We start from the raw sequence: 16,764 nt of genomic DNA, 5'->3' as shown, positions 1-16,764 counted from the left end.
GTCGGTTTTTCGAAATTTCGCCTATATAAGCGAAGTTGAAAATATACTTTTTAGATACACTGTTAAGCCCTTCACAAGTTTTGTTTGAACTTTTTTTTGTTATTACCATAGCAACGCCAGTATGAAGGACGCCATCTTGAAATTTTTAAATTGTCATAACTTCTGAATGCCTTAATCGATTTCAATAAATGATGGCTCATTTTAAAGAACTGAGAAGAAGATTATGTCAATGTTATTTAGAGAATTAAATAAAGGAGGATGTTCTAGCACAACTTCACTACTTTAGCAATAACTTGAAAACGAAAAAAGATATCGACCTCCGGTTTGTGTATTTGTTTTCCTTAATGAATGGTCTATCAAGCCATGAGAAAAATAACTATATCGTTGTATTTAATTTTTTTAGTAAACGGAGACAATTACAAAACTTTCCTCATTAGCGAAATTTCAAAAAACCGACAATTCTCTATAACACTATAGCAGTTGCGCCCCTTGGCGGTAAAGTTACAAACTTGAAAATATTTTAAATCAATTTCTTTTGGCCATATTTGTTGATAGATTTTTTACTCCATAATCGTAGCACGTCTAGTTTCCTATATACAGCCGCTCGAGATCGTTAATGGATCACCCTGTGTAAACATGTATAGATGTTAATTTAAATAATAGTTGATATTCAAAAAATAATAGGTAAATTCTTATTTCTTAATGCATACGATGAGAAGAGTTTTAAGGTAATAATTTTCAGTCGAGTCAATTAAATTATTAATTATTATTTTAATATCAGTTACGTTTCCTATCTTCAAGACATAATAAGCTTAATTTATTTTTTATTAGCATTTGACTTACATATCTTATAAACTTATTTTGGATATTTTCAAGCTATTAGTATACATTATATTTGTCCCATGACATGACGACGAAAACTTGAGAATATGTTGCCATAACAATTTCAAGTCAATAATGTCTATGAACATATGTCTAAAACTCATTCGTAGCCGGGTATCGGGGATTTTAAATCTCAATAAAAATCAACTAAAAAGAATGTTTCAGTGTCCACCCAGTTCCAGCGCTCTCGTGTGGGAGCTCTCCTCAAAGCTGAAGAGTTGGCTCTTCTGACAGTCTCAGAATTACCGTGAATATTTCCTGCAGCATCCAAAACCTAGCAAAAAGCCCAACTGTATTTTCAGGATTTTTTGCATAAACAAAACTTTTCAGACTTCTCTAAAAGAAATAGTATAGGGGATTGTAGCACTGCTTTCAGATAATTTTGATTTAGAAACTTTGTTACTTGTCTACCGTAGTGAGGATGTTCGCTTTCGAGTTGTATCCACATTCTTTGTATTACATTTAGAAGCAACAAAGTCTAGTAATGTTGGAAGATCATTTTCCAATCTAATAACTTGTATTGTGGTTGTGGAGACATATATGGGAAAATTTCTATTTACGTGTCTTAATGGAATGTGTTTTTATAACGTTCTGTAGGACGTCATAAAATATATCAATGTTATCGGCGATGTTATTATTGAGCGAAAACAAACGATCCCATGGAATACTAGATAATGTCTATTAACTTCCAAATAATTTGCAGTGTGAAATTTTTAAATAAAAGATAAAGTTCTTCGAAAAATCGTTGAGTTTCATTATCTCTCCAAATAATGAGGTTTTCCAGGTTATATTCTCAGTGCGATGAAAGCTATAATAAATCGAGAACGCTGTAAGATTCCAGTAAAATATCTAGGTACCAGCTTTATATTTCAAAGGTCTCGCATTTAAGAATTAATTCATCGCGCAACCGCTTAAAGCGTTGCTTAGGTAGATTTAGTTTTTACTACTGGGATACAATATTCTGTTATCTGTGAAATAGTTATTTAGTCCTGTTCGTCATATTTATTACATCTGCTCTATTATGGAATTATATACGTATTAAGATTAAATTATTGTTAAAATATTACAATTCAAGGATGATCGAAGTGGAAAGCAGAATTAATTTTTCAAGTTATGAAGAATATTTGCCGCTTGCGAAAGACAGAAACTGCAATATTGCAACTTAAAAATATGCCAAGGCTCCAAATAAAACGTAATTCTACGCAATTCTTCGAAGAAATGCACCATTTGCTACTTCCAAGAAGTAAATGCTTTATTTACATGACAAAATCAAGCATCTACTTTTTCAAGAAGTAAAAGCTTGACATTTTGAAGATGGCTCTCGAGCGGATTCTAGTCGTATGAAAATATTCAAGTGACACGACTGTCTGCTAATTTTTGCGAATAATGGCAGGTTATAAAAAATGAAAGACAAATCCAGAATACCTAGCAGAAATAAGAAATAAATGGCATTTTACTTATTAGGAGATAACAAGAAAGCGATTAGTGGTGAAGAATTTTAAGCTCACTATAAAAGATAAAAGCTTTTTAAGGCAAAATACGAATAACTAAAAAGTTATCTGCTTTTCTTTTTTTAAATAGGTAATCGGCATTTTCATTACTTAAGAATCTTTCCTCACAGTTTTACAAAAACAACAGAAGATTTACTTAATTATGATTGCGTAAATTCTGACGACGACATTATATTCTAGTATACAGGGTGTTAATGAACTTATGTCAAATATTTTTGCCACATGTCCGTTGTGTCAAAATATGGTAAATACACGGATTTGTGTTGAGTAAAATGTAATTTTAAAATCTCAACATTCGAAGGAGAACCTTTTGAGAACTGCCGATTTTCATAGATGTTCGATATACAGGGTGTCCCGGAAATTGAGAACAATCTCTCGGAAATGGATAGATAATGAGAAAATAATGTCACAAGTTCATATACAATTTTTTCCTCCGGGCTCACCCTGTAGAGTTATTAGCTCTTGAAGTTGAGAATTAAAAATGGTTTTTTTGCTGTAACTTTTGTATTTTTCAATAAATTTTGAAAATTTTTTGGCTGGATCTATAATTTTTGAAGCTGCTTTGGATGATAATATGAAATCCTCGATAATAATTATGGGGGCCCGGGGGCAAAGCACCCCCCACCAAAATTTCTAGAAAAAAAATTTTTGTTCCACTATACCCCAAATTTTCCATCATTTTATAAAAATTTATGGTATTTTACGTAAAAAAGGTATACTTGTTGAATATCCATAAAATAGATATTTTTTGAGATAAACCCGTTTAAAGAGGAAGGTACCATTTAATTTGAGACATTTTATTTAATTGAAACACAGATTTAATCGTGGTTGGCTTTGACATGTCAGAGTATGCCAAAGGCAATTAAATTGTCAAACTTGTCAAATACGTAGTTTTAAATCTAAGACTCATCTCATAACTCATAATTTGTTATAAAATATGGAGTATTCCAATGAAGAATATGCTGATATGCATTTAATGTACGGGCGGGCTCTTTGTAATGCTTCGGCAGCAAGAAGATTTTATCAGCATTCTTATCCTAATAGAAGGATTCCGGATCGCAAAACTTTCGAACGTATTGATCAAAGATTAAGAGAAACTGGTAAAATACGATTACTATTATTAAACAAAATGGATATTAAATAAATTTTAATGTCTTTAGGTCAGTTTGCTCCTGTTACTGCAAACAGGGGTGCCCCGCGAACAGCACGTACAGTTGAAGTAGAGGAAAATATACTGGACGAAGTTGCTGCTCATCCAACAGTTAGCATTAGGTCATTATCTTCTTTTACCAATGTTCCAAAGACCACTGTTGCAAGAATCCTTAGAGAACAGCTTCTTCACCCTTACCATATCCAAAAAGTGCATGCTCTTAATCCTGATGATTTTCGTGCAAGAGTACAGTTTTCTCAATGGTTTCTTCAGAGACATGAGCAAAATCCTATGTTTACGAGATTAATTCTGTATACTGACGAAGCAAGTTTTGGGAGGAATGGAGTTATTAACTCCCATAATTTACATTATTGGTCTGATGAGAACCCACACGCTATTATTGAAACTAGGCACCAAAGACAATTTTATGTTAATGTTTGGAGTGGAATTATTGGTCCTTACTTATTGGGTCCATTTGTGTTACCCCCTAGACTGAATGGTCAACGTTACCTAGATTTCCTTGTGCATCAATTACCACAACTGTTAGAAGATGTTGATCTTGAAACCAGAAATGCACTGATATTCATGCACGATGGGGCGCCGCCTCACTTTAGTGCTGCAGTAAGGGACCATTTAAACGAGGTATATCCTAATCGCTGGATAGGTCGCGGTGGACCTATTCATTGGCCTGCCCGAACTCCAGATATGAACCCACTTGACTTTTTCTTTTGGGGGCACTTGAAAAATCTTGTTTATTCCACACCTGTAACCACTAGAGAAGAATTAGAAGAAAGGATTTTTTATTGTGCAAATGAAATACGACAAAATCCTGAAATGTTATGGAGAGTGCAACAGTCTTCTGTTAAACGAGCTCGTATTTGTATAAGAGAAGGTGGAACTAATATTGAGAATTTATTATGAATTATATTAGTTACAAAATTTTGATTGTCATGCACTTTTCGTTTAGTTAGTTTAGTTAAGTCCAAATTCTCATAATTTGGAACACTGCTATTGCAAATTATTTGTCCTTTATTCTGATATGTAAAAGCCAACTACGATTAAACCTGTGTTTCTGTTAAATAAAATGTCTCAAATTAAACAGTACCGTTGTCTCTAAACTTGTTTTTCTACAAACGTCATTAAGGTATAATTTTAACGCATGCTGTCAGTCAATTTCATTTTATGATACTAGTGTTAAAAGTGAATTATTTTTAGCACTAGTGTTAAAAGTAAGTCATGTGATTTACCTTTAAGACCACTGTTATAAAATCACACTTTAGAAACTGTCAGTACACGTTAAAAATTATACAAAATTATATTTTATGGATATTCAACAAGTATACCTTTTTTACGTAAAATACCATAAATTTTTATAAAATGATGGAAAATTTGGGGTATAGTGGAACAAAAATTTTTTTTCTAGAAATTTTGGTGGGGGGTGCTTTGCCCCCGGGCCCCCATAATTATTATCGAGGATTTCATATTATCATCCAAAGCAGCTTCAAAAATTATAGATCCAGCCAAAAAATTTTCAAAATTTATTGAAAAATACAAAAGTTACAGCAAAAAAAACCATTTTTAATTCTCAACTTCAAGAGCTAATAACTCTACAGGGTGAGCCCGGAGGAAAAAATTTTATATGAACTTGTGACATTATTTTCTCATTATCTATCCATATCCGAGAGATTGCCCACCATTTCCGGGACACCCTGTACTCACCATTTGCTGCACACAAGCTTCAGCGCGACGTATCCAATTCGCCCGCACGCGTTGCAACATTGCCACGTCCTCTCGAATCGTATTGCAAGCTTCGGCAATACGATGTCACAGTTGATTGATGTCGCGAACTTCCGTGGAATACACAAAACTTTTCCCATATCCTCACAAACAGAACTCTAAAGGGGTGAGGTCCGGGGACCGGAAATTGAGGATTTCTTCATGTTCGTGAAACAACCATTCGCAAAAATCTCGACGTAGTGGAAAATTCTCAGGAGTAACCGCTAGAACAAGTTGAATATGAAATGGGTACAACTGAGCTTCTCGTAATGTCTGCCACACAGCAGGAGGTGAAATATTCACTTGCTGTGCGATATTTCTTCTGCTACGATGCGGATCTTCTTCGACGAGATCTAAAATCATCTCGTCGACATTTAAGATTCTTAGTGGTCGCCCTGGGCCACCGTCGCGACCTCGACGCGGTTGTACTTCACCGGTGTCCAAAACTCTGCGCTACAGCAACAAATGTTCGCGGTGCGGAGGCACGTCGTTCAGGGTATCTTGAACGGTACACTTGACAAGCTTTGTGGGCATTTTCGTTTGCTTCGCCATAAATTATGAGCATATCATAATATTCGCGATTGCTAAATAAATGCGCTACTTTCAAAAGAAAACTTAAAAATACGGCTATTAAATGTACTCTCGAAAAACAGCACAGCAATCACTACAACAATGTATTACAAACTGACTTTCGAATACAGTGCGGCTTCATAAGAAACCTACAGACTTGTAAAAAGTGTTATAAAAGTACTCGCCGAGATAAAATTTCAGCAGTTCCAAAACAGGTTTGAACACATTTTTAATTAGCTTTTTTCTATATGACCTTACACTTCCGATACAAGTTTTTGACATCAGTTAACTCAGTTTTTGCTCCTTTTTCACCCCTTTAAATTTTTGACATAAGTTCATTAACACCCTGTATAGTCTATCGTTTTTGAAATTGAAAATATACATTTAGCTGTTTTGTATTTTTAGGATTTATTAGAATAAATATATTTGTGATTAAACTTTGTCAAAAGTGAAAGCAAGAATATAGGATGTTTTTCTGAATGATTGCATTTTTTGAGGTATGTTTTTCTATTAATTATTTAAACATTTCAATTTCATTTTGAATAATTACTTTTTACTAATTGCTTAATGATTATTAGTATGGTGTAATCCAGCCCATAAAGTAGTTGTTTCCCGCAGCACCAGCAGTTAGCAATCTTGCATGTGAGGTTGAATGTCTCCAGCACAAAATAACAACATAAAGAAATCAGTAGTTGTAGAGCACAGGGCAGATATAAGGCATATAATGGACCTAAGTCTCTGGCGAGAAATGAATTTGGAAACTTAACTGTAACAATAACAGACCGGAAGGTCACAGGCCAGTGTCTGGTCATTACACCAAATATAAATACCGAGCACAGGAATAAATTTACAGTTTACGAGAAGCCTACATTGACGATGTGGCAACCAGCCAGGACAATTTTCAACTGTTGACAACTGTTATGGGAGATCCCAACTATTTACTTAATGTGTAAAGTATTTGTTTGTTTCTATTCATATGAAAGGGATCGTGACAAATAGGGTTTTTCCTCCAAGCATTACGTTTTATTTCGATGTCAATGGTTCTTATGAATAAAAGGTGGCAAATGCTTTTACTACGAATGTTCAAAGCTAAACCTTCAATAACTATAATTACTTTCTTGTAACTATTTGTTTAATCTCAAATGGAAAAGCATTTGCTTTGGTAGCAGGAAAGTCAGCTGAATACAACTAGTTATATACTGAGTAGTTACTACCTATCTTAACATTTTCTTCGATAACTCTGTAGATGTCTTACTAGCAGACCTCATTTAGATATGGCACATCTAAACGTGAAAAGTATGGCATTCTTAAATCGTAACAGAGCCAACAACATGCTATAAAAAAGGGAAGACAGTCACGAGTGATTGTAAATAGCTTTTCCATTTTAGTGAAGAAAATGTGCATTGGTTAGCCATTCATGAATGAACAGCATGAAAAAAATAAAGTGCACTACACTGCACTACACGAGTTCTCCTGAAGGGCGTATTTAATATTGGAAAGTCATTGGGATTAAATAAATACAATGTCAAGTGGTAAATATAAAAAAAGTTTTAATTTTCTTCTTAGAAAGTAAAATACAATAGAAGTACTGGTTCCTACACGTAACCACATTTTGAAACCTTCTTAATGTAGTGACGCATATGTCGGCCAATTTTTCAAAATTCAAAATTGCGACCGACCAAATTTTCAAAAAATAAGACATTCGCGCCAAATTTGGTATCCGGGGGTTTTCGGGGTCCCTGATCACGAATCCGAGATAAGATTTTTACAAAATTCGTATTTAAAGATTTAATCAATTATCTATGTACTTTATTACCTGAGATTGGGCAGAAAACCCGTGAATAGATATTTTACAGACAAAATAACAAGATATAAAATTAAATTAAAACATGATTGGATACTCAGGTTATAAAGTAAATAAAAATATTACAAAATGAATTTCGCAATTCTGACCTCGAATACGTAACAGCGACCTCGAAACTCCCGTATACCGAATTTGGTGCGAATGTGTTATTTTTTTGAAAATTTGGTCGGTAGTCTTGTATCCGCCATATTGAATTTTGCAAAATTGATTCGTGATCAGCGACCCCAAAAACATCCGTATACCAAATTTGGCGCAAATCTGTTGAATGCTGTTGAATTTTTTGAAAATTCGTGATATCTGACCTTAATTGAAACGTTTTTTTTGAGGTTAGAAAAATTCTGACCGCTTATTCATATTTGGCGGGATCTTAACCATATAAATTAACATTTGCATATAGAAAAATTTTTTTCCTAGCACTTTTTCGTGAATTTTTGCTATTTCTGACCTGTTTTTTGAGGTTAGGAAATTCCTGTGATGTGATAGCTCAATTCTGACACCGTATACGTGATCAGGAGGCAAATTACTACAGGTAACGCATGTCGCATGAAAAGTACAGACAACTTTTCTTTTTTTTTGTGTGTGTGGCTGTCTTATCTTTAATTACATTGACTAATTTATAAAAATTGTGAAATTTATCTAAATTTGAGCGAAAACCATACTCGTAAATTAAGGTCTCAAAACATGATTTATTGAAAACGTATAATGTTATCAACTTGGATCTTTTTGTAAGATTTTTAAATGATTTAATGAATTGCAAGTTAACAAGATTTGATAAATTTTCTAGCCAACAAGCTATTTTAGCCCTTTAGGACTTTCATTTCTCAGGCGAAGTATCTAATCGAGTATAATATTTTTTTTATGAAAGAAAGTATAACCAAATTTGAAAAAGAATAAATCATGTGAGTTAAAGAAAGATTAGTCTTTTTTTTTTAAATTAAATGAAAGGAACCTATAACTATTATTTTTATGAATATAAAAAATTTTGTGTTCGTAATTTGCAGACATTCTGTTGACTAGCAACAAAACGCTCTAAATTTAAACTGACAAAGATTGAAATTTTAATTAAACGAATTATACTTTAGAGAAGGGGTCGGCAAGTCATTTTAGGTGGAGTATGGATAATTTTGAAAATTTTTAACTCCAGGTCCAGAAAAAAACTTATATTTCTTACTATTTTTTTTTAATTTGCATTCACAAAATAATATGAAATCCAATAGATAGGCATATTTGTATTCAATAATCAATGGGAGAAATTACATGTGCGGTCTTGAGTCAGTTCTTTTACTACCCTACAAACCATTAAAAAAAGATAAGGGTGGCACTCAAACGTATTGTTATCAACAGAAAAATATTTTTTATTTCTGACCGGGATATTATAAGCTTATATCGTCATAGTTACGCTATCAATAAAGAGAGTCATAACTCCCTTGGGGTATTATAGATTCTATAATTCCCTCTACCTTTCACAAGTAAAAATAAAATAAAAAATGGTAATATACATATATGTGTATATATTTATGAAATGAAAACTGAACCATATTTTATTTATTTGCGTCATTACAAATAATAAATGTACAATTTTGAAATGTTCCCTGAAAATTACTACCCCCACTGGAAATAATTTCTTCTTTTGTATGGCTGGAGCTTCTGTTCACTACAATCGAGGTACCTGCCTCTTCTAATGGCAAAGTATCCTCCAGATACCCCTCCGCCACCGTGGAACTTTTCCAACCTCCGTGTCTTTTTAAGTTAGTCATAGTTGCTCCTGCATTAGCTAGAACAGTAGCAGAAGTGCGACGAAGGCAATGTCCCGTATAGGAAGATGGGTTTGGCAATCCTAAATACATTGCGATTTTGCTGGGAATTTTCCCAAACATGTTTTTTCCAATTGGCTGAGATGTACATTTATTTTGTCGGAAGCGCAAAAAAAATCGTTCAATACCTTTAGGACGCAAAGACATATAAAGTCTTAATAAAGGCAAAGCAGAGAACTCTTTTTCATCCACAATTGTAAATTTCTTCGATACACCAGTTTTACTTTCCGGTACGTTCACTACCATAACGGAATCCCGGTCCTCTATATCCGATATCTTCATATTCAAAAGTTCCTGACTTCTGCATCCTCCAAAATAACCCATAATCAAAACAACCTAAAACAAAAAAAGGAAATAAATACACACAAAAAGGAAAATAAGAAAAAAATTACCTTATGCAATAAATGAATTTCATTAGGAGCGTTCTTTAGAAATCTGATAACATCATTAGGAGATAAAACAGCAGACTTTTTCGGCTTATAACTCTTACTCTTCCGTTTCAAAAAAGCCTCTAGTTCATTGAACTTGGCGATATCTCGTTTCTCATGTATATTCACCTTCGATTTTAGCATTGACCATTTAGTCCATAAAGAATTCGGACTATACGTTTCTGACTGCAACGAATAAACAAAATTACTACCAAATCTACCGAAAAACATAGAATATTCCTTACCAATTCTTGAAAATATGCCAGTAATACAGTTTCAGTGGCATCTTTTGGCATAACATTATTCCGTGTCAGCCACTCCAGATATATCTTGTATTCTTTTTGGTATACGGCTTCACTTTTCGATGGAATTAATGATTCTCTTGCTTTTTCAGCTTTTTTCAAAATCTGCTCCATTATATTTGGGGTAGAAAACACGTTTTTAACGCAAACACAGCTTGATAACAAAGTACTGTTTATAAGCAAGTAACAATTCTGTTTATAAACACGTAACATAGCAACAACCTAGCAACAACAAAACTCTTATAATCAATGGTACCTGATTCAAATATACTGGGAAGGTAATAAATTGGTACATTTTTTCCGTTTTAAAAATAAACAATATTTTATTGAAATCGGTCAGAAATAAAATTATCTATGTACCACGGGAATTAATGAGCCTTAATAACCTCAGGCAATTGCTGTCCCTAGGGCCGGACGCCCTCGGGACGCAAACTTTGCCATCGGTAATTAAGGCCCTTATAATTCCCTAGATACATAAATAACTATTATATAATTTGAGTAATTATACTTTCAAAAAATTTTTGGCGGTATAGTTTTTTACCTTCAGCGGTCCGGATTTAGACCTCGGTCTGCCAGTTGCAGATCGCTGATTATGGCATCTGCTACAATATCTGAAACATTTTAAATGAAGCAAATGCTTTTGCTACAACCTTTTACGTTGAACATTTGCTTTTACTTTTACTTTCTGCTTCTTTCTGTTTTATTCATGGAACCCAATGTTCTGCCTTGATTTGTATTCATTTAAATCTAAGCAAATGCTAGCGTTTTTTATAGTGGTAGTATTGCTTTCTTCTTTTTCACATAGCGAATAATAAGTTCAAAAAGTGGTGTACTGAATAGAGAATAAAGAAGTGAGCATTCATGGGCTTGCAGAAGAAAATAACTAATAAATATGATAGTACAAGATATAGAAAACAAGGGTTATATGGTTATCATTTACCATTTCATATATATTTCACATTACACTCTCGTCTGTCCCCTAAGTTTACTTAAAAAAGTAGATTTTTCATTATTATCGCATTGAGATATGCGTCTATCATTGTGGCCAGTTTCAGCCGCTTCAAAGATTCAAAAGGAATCAATACAAAATTGTCCTAGAGGAATGTGGGAATAAAAGACTAAGGTTATAACATTCTAATAGTGTTCATTGCAGTCAGAATACTAGCTTATACTATCAGCAATGAACGTTGTTACAAGTATTATTTTGACTATGTTCCTTCCAAAATACCAATTTGAAACCAAATTAATTTATTAACGGACATTTTTAAAATTGTAAAAGTAGCGAAAGAATAATGCTTGCTGTATCTTGGAAATAGTATTTGACATTTGGTAATGGTGTATAACTTTACACGCTATTCAAAAAAGTAAAAAAAACTAGGATGGATACTAAAAAAAATCACCGATGACGTCATTTATCCTGTATATAAACTTGCATTTTTTTAAGTTTGTGTTTTATACAGTGAGTTCCAAATTAGTAAGTCGCATAAGTTCGGTCCAAAACACGAATATTCGGGAATTCCGACTTTAGATTCGGATTGAGCGAGGGAATACACTGGTTTGACATAACCCACTAATATAGGCATGATAACAGTAACCAAGAATCCCTAAAATTATGTATTTATGTAATGAAATATGATTTATGGATTATAAAAAACGTATTTATTTTTATATTATGAGCGAGATTAATAATATTTTTGATAACATAAAACTACAAAATACAGCAAACCGCCATGATAGGTTGAACACCAATCAGAGCGAATTACGTCACATCTATGTAAATGTAATTTTGTTTCATTTGTACTTCGACAATATCCGCAGTATTTATCTTTGTTTAAATATTTTGTGTTTCCCAACTGTCAGTTTGTTTAGTTTTGTGTTACTAAAACCATAATTAGGAAACGTAAGGTATTTGAAAAGTTTCTAGAAGAAGGAAAGAAATGAAAGCCCAACAACTGCGAGTTAATAAAATATCAAAAAGACTATGTTTGTTATCAAAAGTTTATCCATGCATAAATTGGTGCTGAAATACAAAGAACAGTCATGCGACACATTTTTTAAAAAACTGATGAAGATGAAACGCGATAGAATACTGGAGGATGAAGTGAGGAAAACTATAAGTATCAGACTTGGGAAAAAATTAAAAAAAAAACGGTATAATGCTTTGCAAAAGCTAAGCCATGATAGCAGGATCGCCTGATGGAATCTGTGAAGACAGTATTATTGAAATTAGGTGTACCAAGAATATGAAGACTTTTAAAAATTATGTGGAAAAAGGAAAACCGACCCAGAAGTTTTAAGTGCAGACGGCAGCTACAAATGTATCTAACAGGACTTCAAAAGGGCTAATTTCGGTGTAGCTGATTGCAACTACAACAAATAAAAAAGTAAAAACAATTATTTTTACATTTGATGACAACTCTTCACCTTCAACTTTTAGTCTCTTCATGGAAAGATAATATGTGTCCATTATTATACCAAAGTACAATTTGAGTGTAAATAAAATGCATATACTATTATGGTAACTTTGTATTGTTATTTAACTAATGAATCTTGCAACACAAAATATTAGCACCTATGTTTACTGACATACATAGATGTGACGTCACGTAGACGCCATGACACCGACGACCGTTTTTGCGAGGGTTTGGTCTTAAAATTAAAATTTTAATGTTTTTCTACTAAACCTTTTATTTTCTACAGACATAAGATATTTTTTGGAAATAGTAAATACTTTCGAAAGTTTCGAACATCATAGAATAGTTTTTCAAAATCTGTCATCATGCCTATTGTGACGATGTGCTATTTTTAAATTTCTTGGTATCACTACTGACGCAAATGTTAATCTGTAGTGATAACATTTTACTTGATAAATGTCATCTTTCAGTAATATTGGACGAAATTCACACGAACTAAAAAATTAATTAACAGCTTACTATACTATAGTTCAGTTTGATTGAACATAAAATTGTATAAGAGAACAAACATACTGTTTCCAACTCGAGATAAATATTGAAATAATTATTCTTTCGTCCACAAATTAATCAAGGAAATATTTTTGTATCGATGGTAATCTCCATAAACATAAATTAATTATTATCTTTTAAAGTGATTTAATTGTATTTTATTGCAAAGGTCATTATGTTACATGTAAGAAATGATAGTTAAATATAAATAAAATATATTCAACATGAATAACTTTATTCCTTACGTAAAGTTATGCACAATGGGATGAATCTGCTATACAAGTGCTTAATACTGGACTAAAGTAGTTACCTCCCGGGCAATTCATAATGACAGGCTGCCCGTAGTTACATGTAATAAACCTTGTGCAGTCGTTTGGATAAGAAGTGACAAAGAATTGGCTAGGAAATTCTGCACATATATCTGATGGAGTTTTGACGGTTGTTGTTGGTTTCGGTTCTGGAGCTTTTGTGGGTTCTGGTTCCGGTGCTTCTGTTGGTTCAGGTTCTGGTGTTTCTGTTGGTTCAGGTTCGGGTGCAGCAGTTGGTTCAGGCTTTGGAACTTCCGTAGGTTCTGCTTCCGGTGCTGGAGTTGTTTCTGGTTCTGGTGCCTCTGTTGGTGCAGGTTCTGGAGCCTCTGTTGGTTCGGGTTCCGGTTCTGCAGTTGGTTCTGGTTCCGGTGCTGCAGTTGGTTCAGATTCTGGGGCTTCAGTTGGTTCAGGTTCGGGTGTCTCTGTTGGTTCAAGTTCTGGACGTTCCGTAGGTTCTGGTTCCGGTGCTGCAGTTGATTCTGGTTCCGGTGCATCTGTAGGATCTGGTTCTGGTGCTTCTGTTTCTGTTGGTTCAGGGTCTGGTGCTGCAGTGGGTTCAGGTTCCGGAGCTTCAGTTGGTTCAGGTTCAGGTGCCTCTGTTGGTTTAGGTTCTGGAGCTTCTGTAGGTTCTGGTTCCGGTGCTGCAGTTGGTTCTGGTTCGGGTGCCTCTGTTGGTTCTGGTTCTGGCGCCTCTGTTGGTTCAGGTTCTGGTGCTGCAGTAGATTCAGGTTCTGGGGCTTCAGTAGGTTCAGGTTCTGCAGCTTCTGTTGGTTCGGGTTCCGGTGCTACTGTTGGTTCTGGTTCAGGAGCTTCTGTCGGTTTAGGTTCCGGTGCTACAGTTGGTTCAGGCTCTGGAGCTTCTGTTGGTTCGGCTTCCGGTGCTGCAGTTGTTTCAGGTTGCGGAGCTTCAGTTGGTTCAGGTTCGGGTGCTTCTGTTGGTTCAGGTTCTGGAGCTTCAGTTGGTTCTGGTTCTGGTGCTGCAGTTGGTTCTGGTTCAGGAGCTTCTGTCGGTTCAGGTTCTGGTACTACAGTTGGTTCAGGCTCTGGAACATATGTTGTTTCGGGTTCAGGGGCTTCTGTCAGTTCTGGTTCTGGAACTTCTGTTGGTTCAGGTTCCGGTGCTGCTGTTGGTTCAGGCTCGGGGGCTTCTGTCGGTTCAGGTTTAGGAGCTCCTGTGGGTTCGGGGGTTTCAGTTGGTTCCTCGGGCGTTTCAGTGGGTGGTGCTTTTGTTGGTGGTTGTGTTGGTTTAGTACTTGGAATTGTAGGAGGTCCTTCTGTAGAAGTAGTTGTGACTACACAATTAACTACGTTAGGCCAGTCACAACTTAGTATTTTCGGATTGTAATGGGTTCCTGGAGCGCAATCCATTATTTGAGGTCCCCATGGCGCGCACATATAAAATCTTGCGCAGTTGGTTGGATCCGCCCAAGATATTTCATGTTGGCAGTCTGCAGTTGAGTATAAGGCGGCTGTAAAAGTAGTTTATAATTAAAAGCGTATAGAATTTACCTCTTAAATTATAATAAATATTCATTTATTGTCTACAATAGTCGCATATTAATTACATGGAGATGTAATGTAACAATTTTTTAAATAACGAATATAGATTTTCTATCTATATCAATCGAAGAAATATTGGAATATCTACTCGTACACACTTTAGTACACAATTAAAATAATTCATAACATCATGTATAGCAATACGTTCTTAGTGCTTAGTGGACATGGCAAATATTTTATTTTATTGAATGTTATAGACATTTAAGTCATAGAGGTTAGTTGTTTTCATACTATTTAAATTAATAATAACAAAATGGGAATAATTTCACACAGGGTCTAACTTTTAAGCGTTGATTAAATGTGTTTGTTTAATAACTGCAATTGTATTATATGAACAAATACGTAAAGTAAATACATAAATAGATTGTTTATGAAAATAAATCCATATTTCTGCTGCTTTTCCTGTTTCTGCTCATTTTCTATGGAAAAAGTAAAGAGAATGAAATTTGACAGACAACTTGCACTAATGAAATGATAGATTTTGACAGTTTATTTAACCCTGACATTTTATTATAAAGAGTAAAAGAAAAACAAGCCAGTTAATATTTTTCATCAGAACTTTTTAACATTCCTTTATTTAAAAATTTAATATACAAAGAAGGCTTCAATCTAAATCTTTTTTGTCTCTTAAGTTTTCTTCGATAAATTGTTAGTTAGCTCACACATGATGGCAAATAATGTGATCTGTTTTTGTTTTCTCTTAACACATTTGTAAGAACTAAAAACATCTTCCACAAAAAATGAATGCGCTTCAATGAAAAAAATTTTTTTTATTTAGTTGAACAAAATTATAAATTATAAAATACCACAATGAAAAGTAAAATAATAGGACTATTTGAAACAAACAATAAACAACAATAACAAACAAATAACAATGGTAAAAAATAGGACTAATAAAAATCATAAGAGATGTTCAAAATGACGTACTTCAGCGATAAAAATGTTATAGGAATTGGTTTTTATACACGTCAGGGCTAAAAAAACTGCCGCAAATTATCAGTATATTATTGCAAGTTACCCGCCAGATTTTATTTTTTTCCCATTTTCTGGGAAATCACCCCATAAAATATTTCATATAAATTTAGAAACATTTAAATATATTGATACCTGGAGTAACTGAGATAATACTATATACAGGGTGTCCGCGTTTTTTGTAGCAGGACTTTCACAACAAGTACTAAAAATCCTTTAAAAAAAAAGTTTATGTATAGATGCGTCGTTTTCGATTTACGGAGTGTTCAAGTTTAAAATGAGAATTGATTTTTTATTCGTAAAACGAAAACCCCTTTTTAGACTTTGTTGAAACTTGGCAACTTTGTCCAATTTTCTCCAGTGGCGTCACAACAAGACACAAGCTTGATAAAAATAGAAAAAAATATGGTACGCCACTACTTTTTGGTAAGTTTGAAATTTTTCTCAGATTTAGCTATCAAAAATACAACTTTTTTTTTATTTACTTTTTTTCTATCACGCTTTGTTTAGATAGAAATAAAACTTTCTGTTTCACACAGTTTATTGTAAGATAATAAAAAAATAAACAACACGGTATGGAAAAACAACTTATTGTATAAATAGACCTCAAAGGAGCTGTTCGAAATGCCCGCCATTTCGTTCTACACACAAATTACAGCGACGT

At 33.9% G+C, this 16,764-nt stretch overlaps 2 protein-coding genes across 2 annotated transcripts in view; both read right to left on the bottom strand.

Moving 5' to 3' along the window:
- Positions 1-9,037: 9,037 nt before the first annotated feature.
- On the bottom strand, positions 9,038-10,692 carry LOC111691392. Its single transcript, XM_023454124.1, has 4 exons — positions 10,241-10,692; positions 9,960-10,181; positions 9,423-9,903; positions 9,038-9,042 (listed from the first exon to the last, which is right to left on the bottom strand). Exons 1-4 carry the CDS (start codon positions 10,508-10,510, stop codon positions 9,038-9,040), a joined length of 978 nt encoding a protein of 325 aa, XP_023309892.1. The 5' UTR covers positions 10,511-10,692.
- A 2,407-nt stretch (positions 10,693-13,099) lies between these two features.
- Positions 13,100-16,764, bottom strand: part of LOC111691393 (cell surface glycoprotein 1-like) — a 6,484-nt gene continuing 2,819 nt past the window's right edge. Inside the window, exon 2 of the mRNA XM_023454129.1 lies at positions 13,100-15,037. Within this exon, the coding sequence (XP_023309897.1) occupies positions 13,512-15,037 (1,526 nt within the window). The 3' untranslated portion in view covers positions 13,100-13,511. The remainder of the gene's footprint in view (positions 15,038-16,764) is intronic.

This window comes from Anoplophora glabripennis, unplaced genomic scaffold (assembly GCF_000390285.2).
Source record: "Anoplophora glabripennis isolate ALB-LARVAE unplaced genomic scaffold, Agla_2.0 scaffold50, whole genome shotgun sequence".
NCBI lineage: Eukaryota > Metazoa > Arthropoda > Insecta > Coleoptera > Cerambycidae > Anoplophora > Anoplophora glabripennis.
This window is presented reverse-complemented; position numbering and strand designations above follow the sequence as displayed.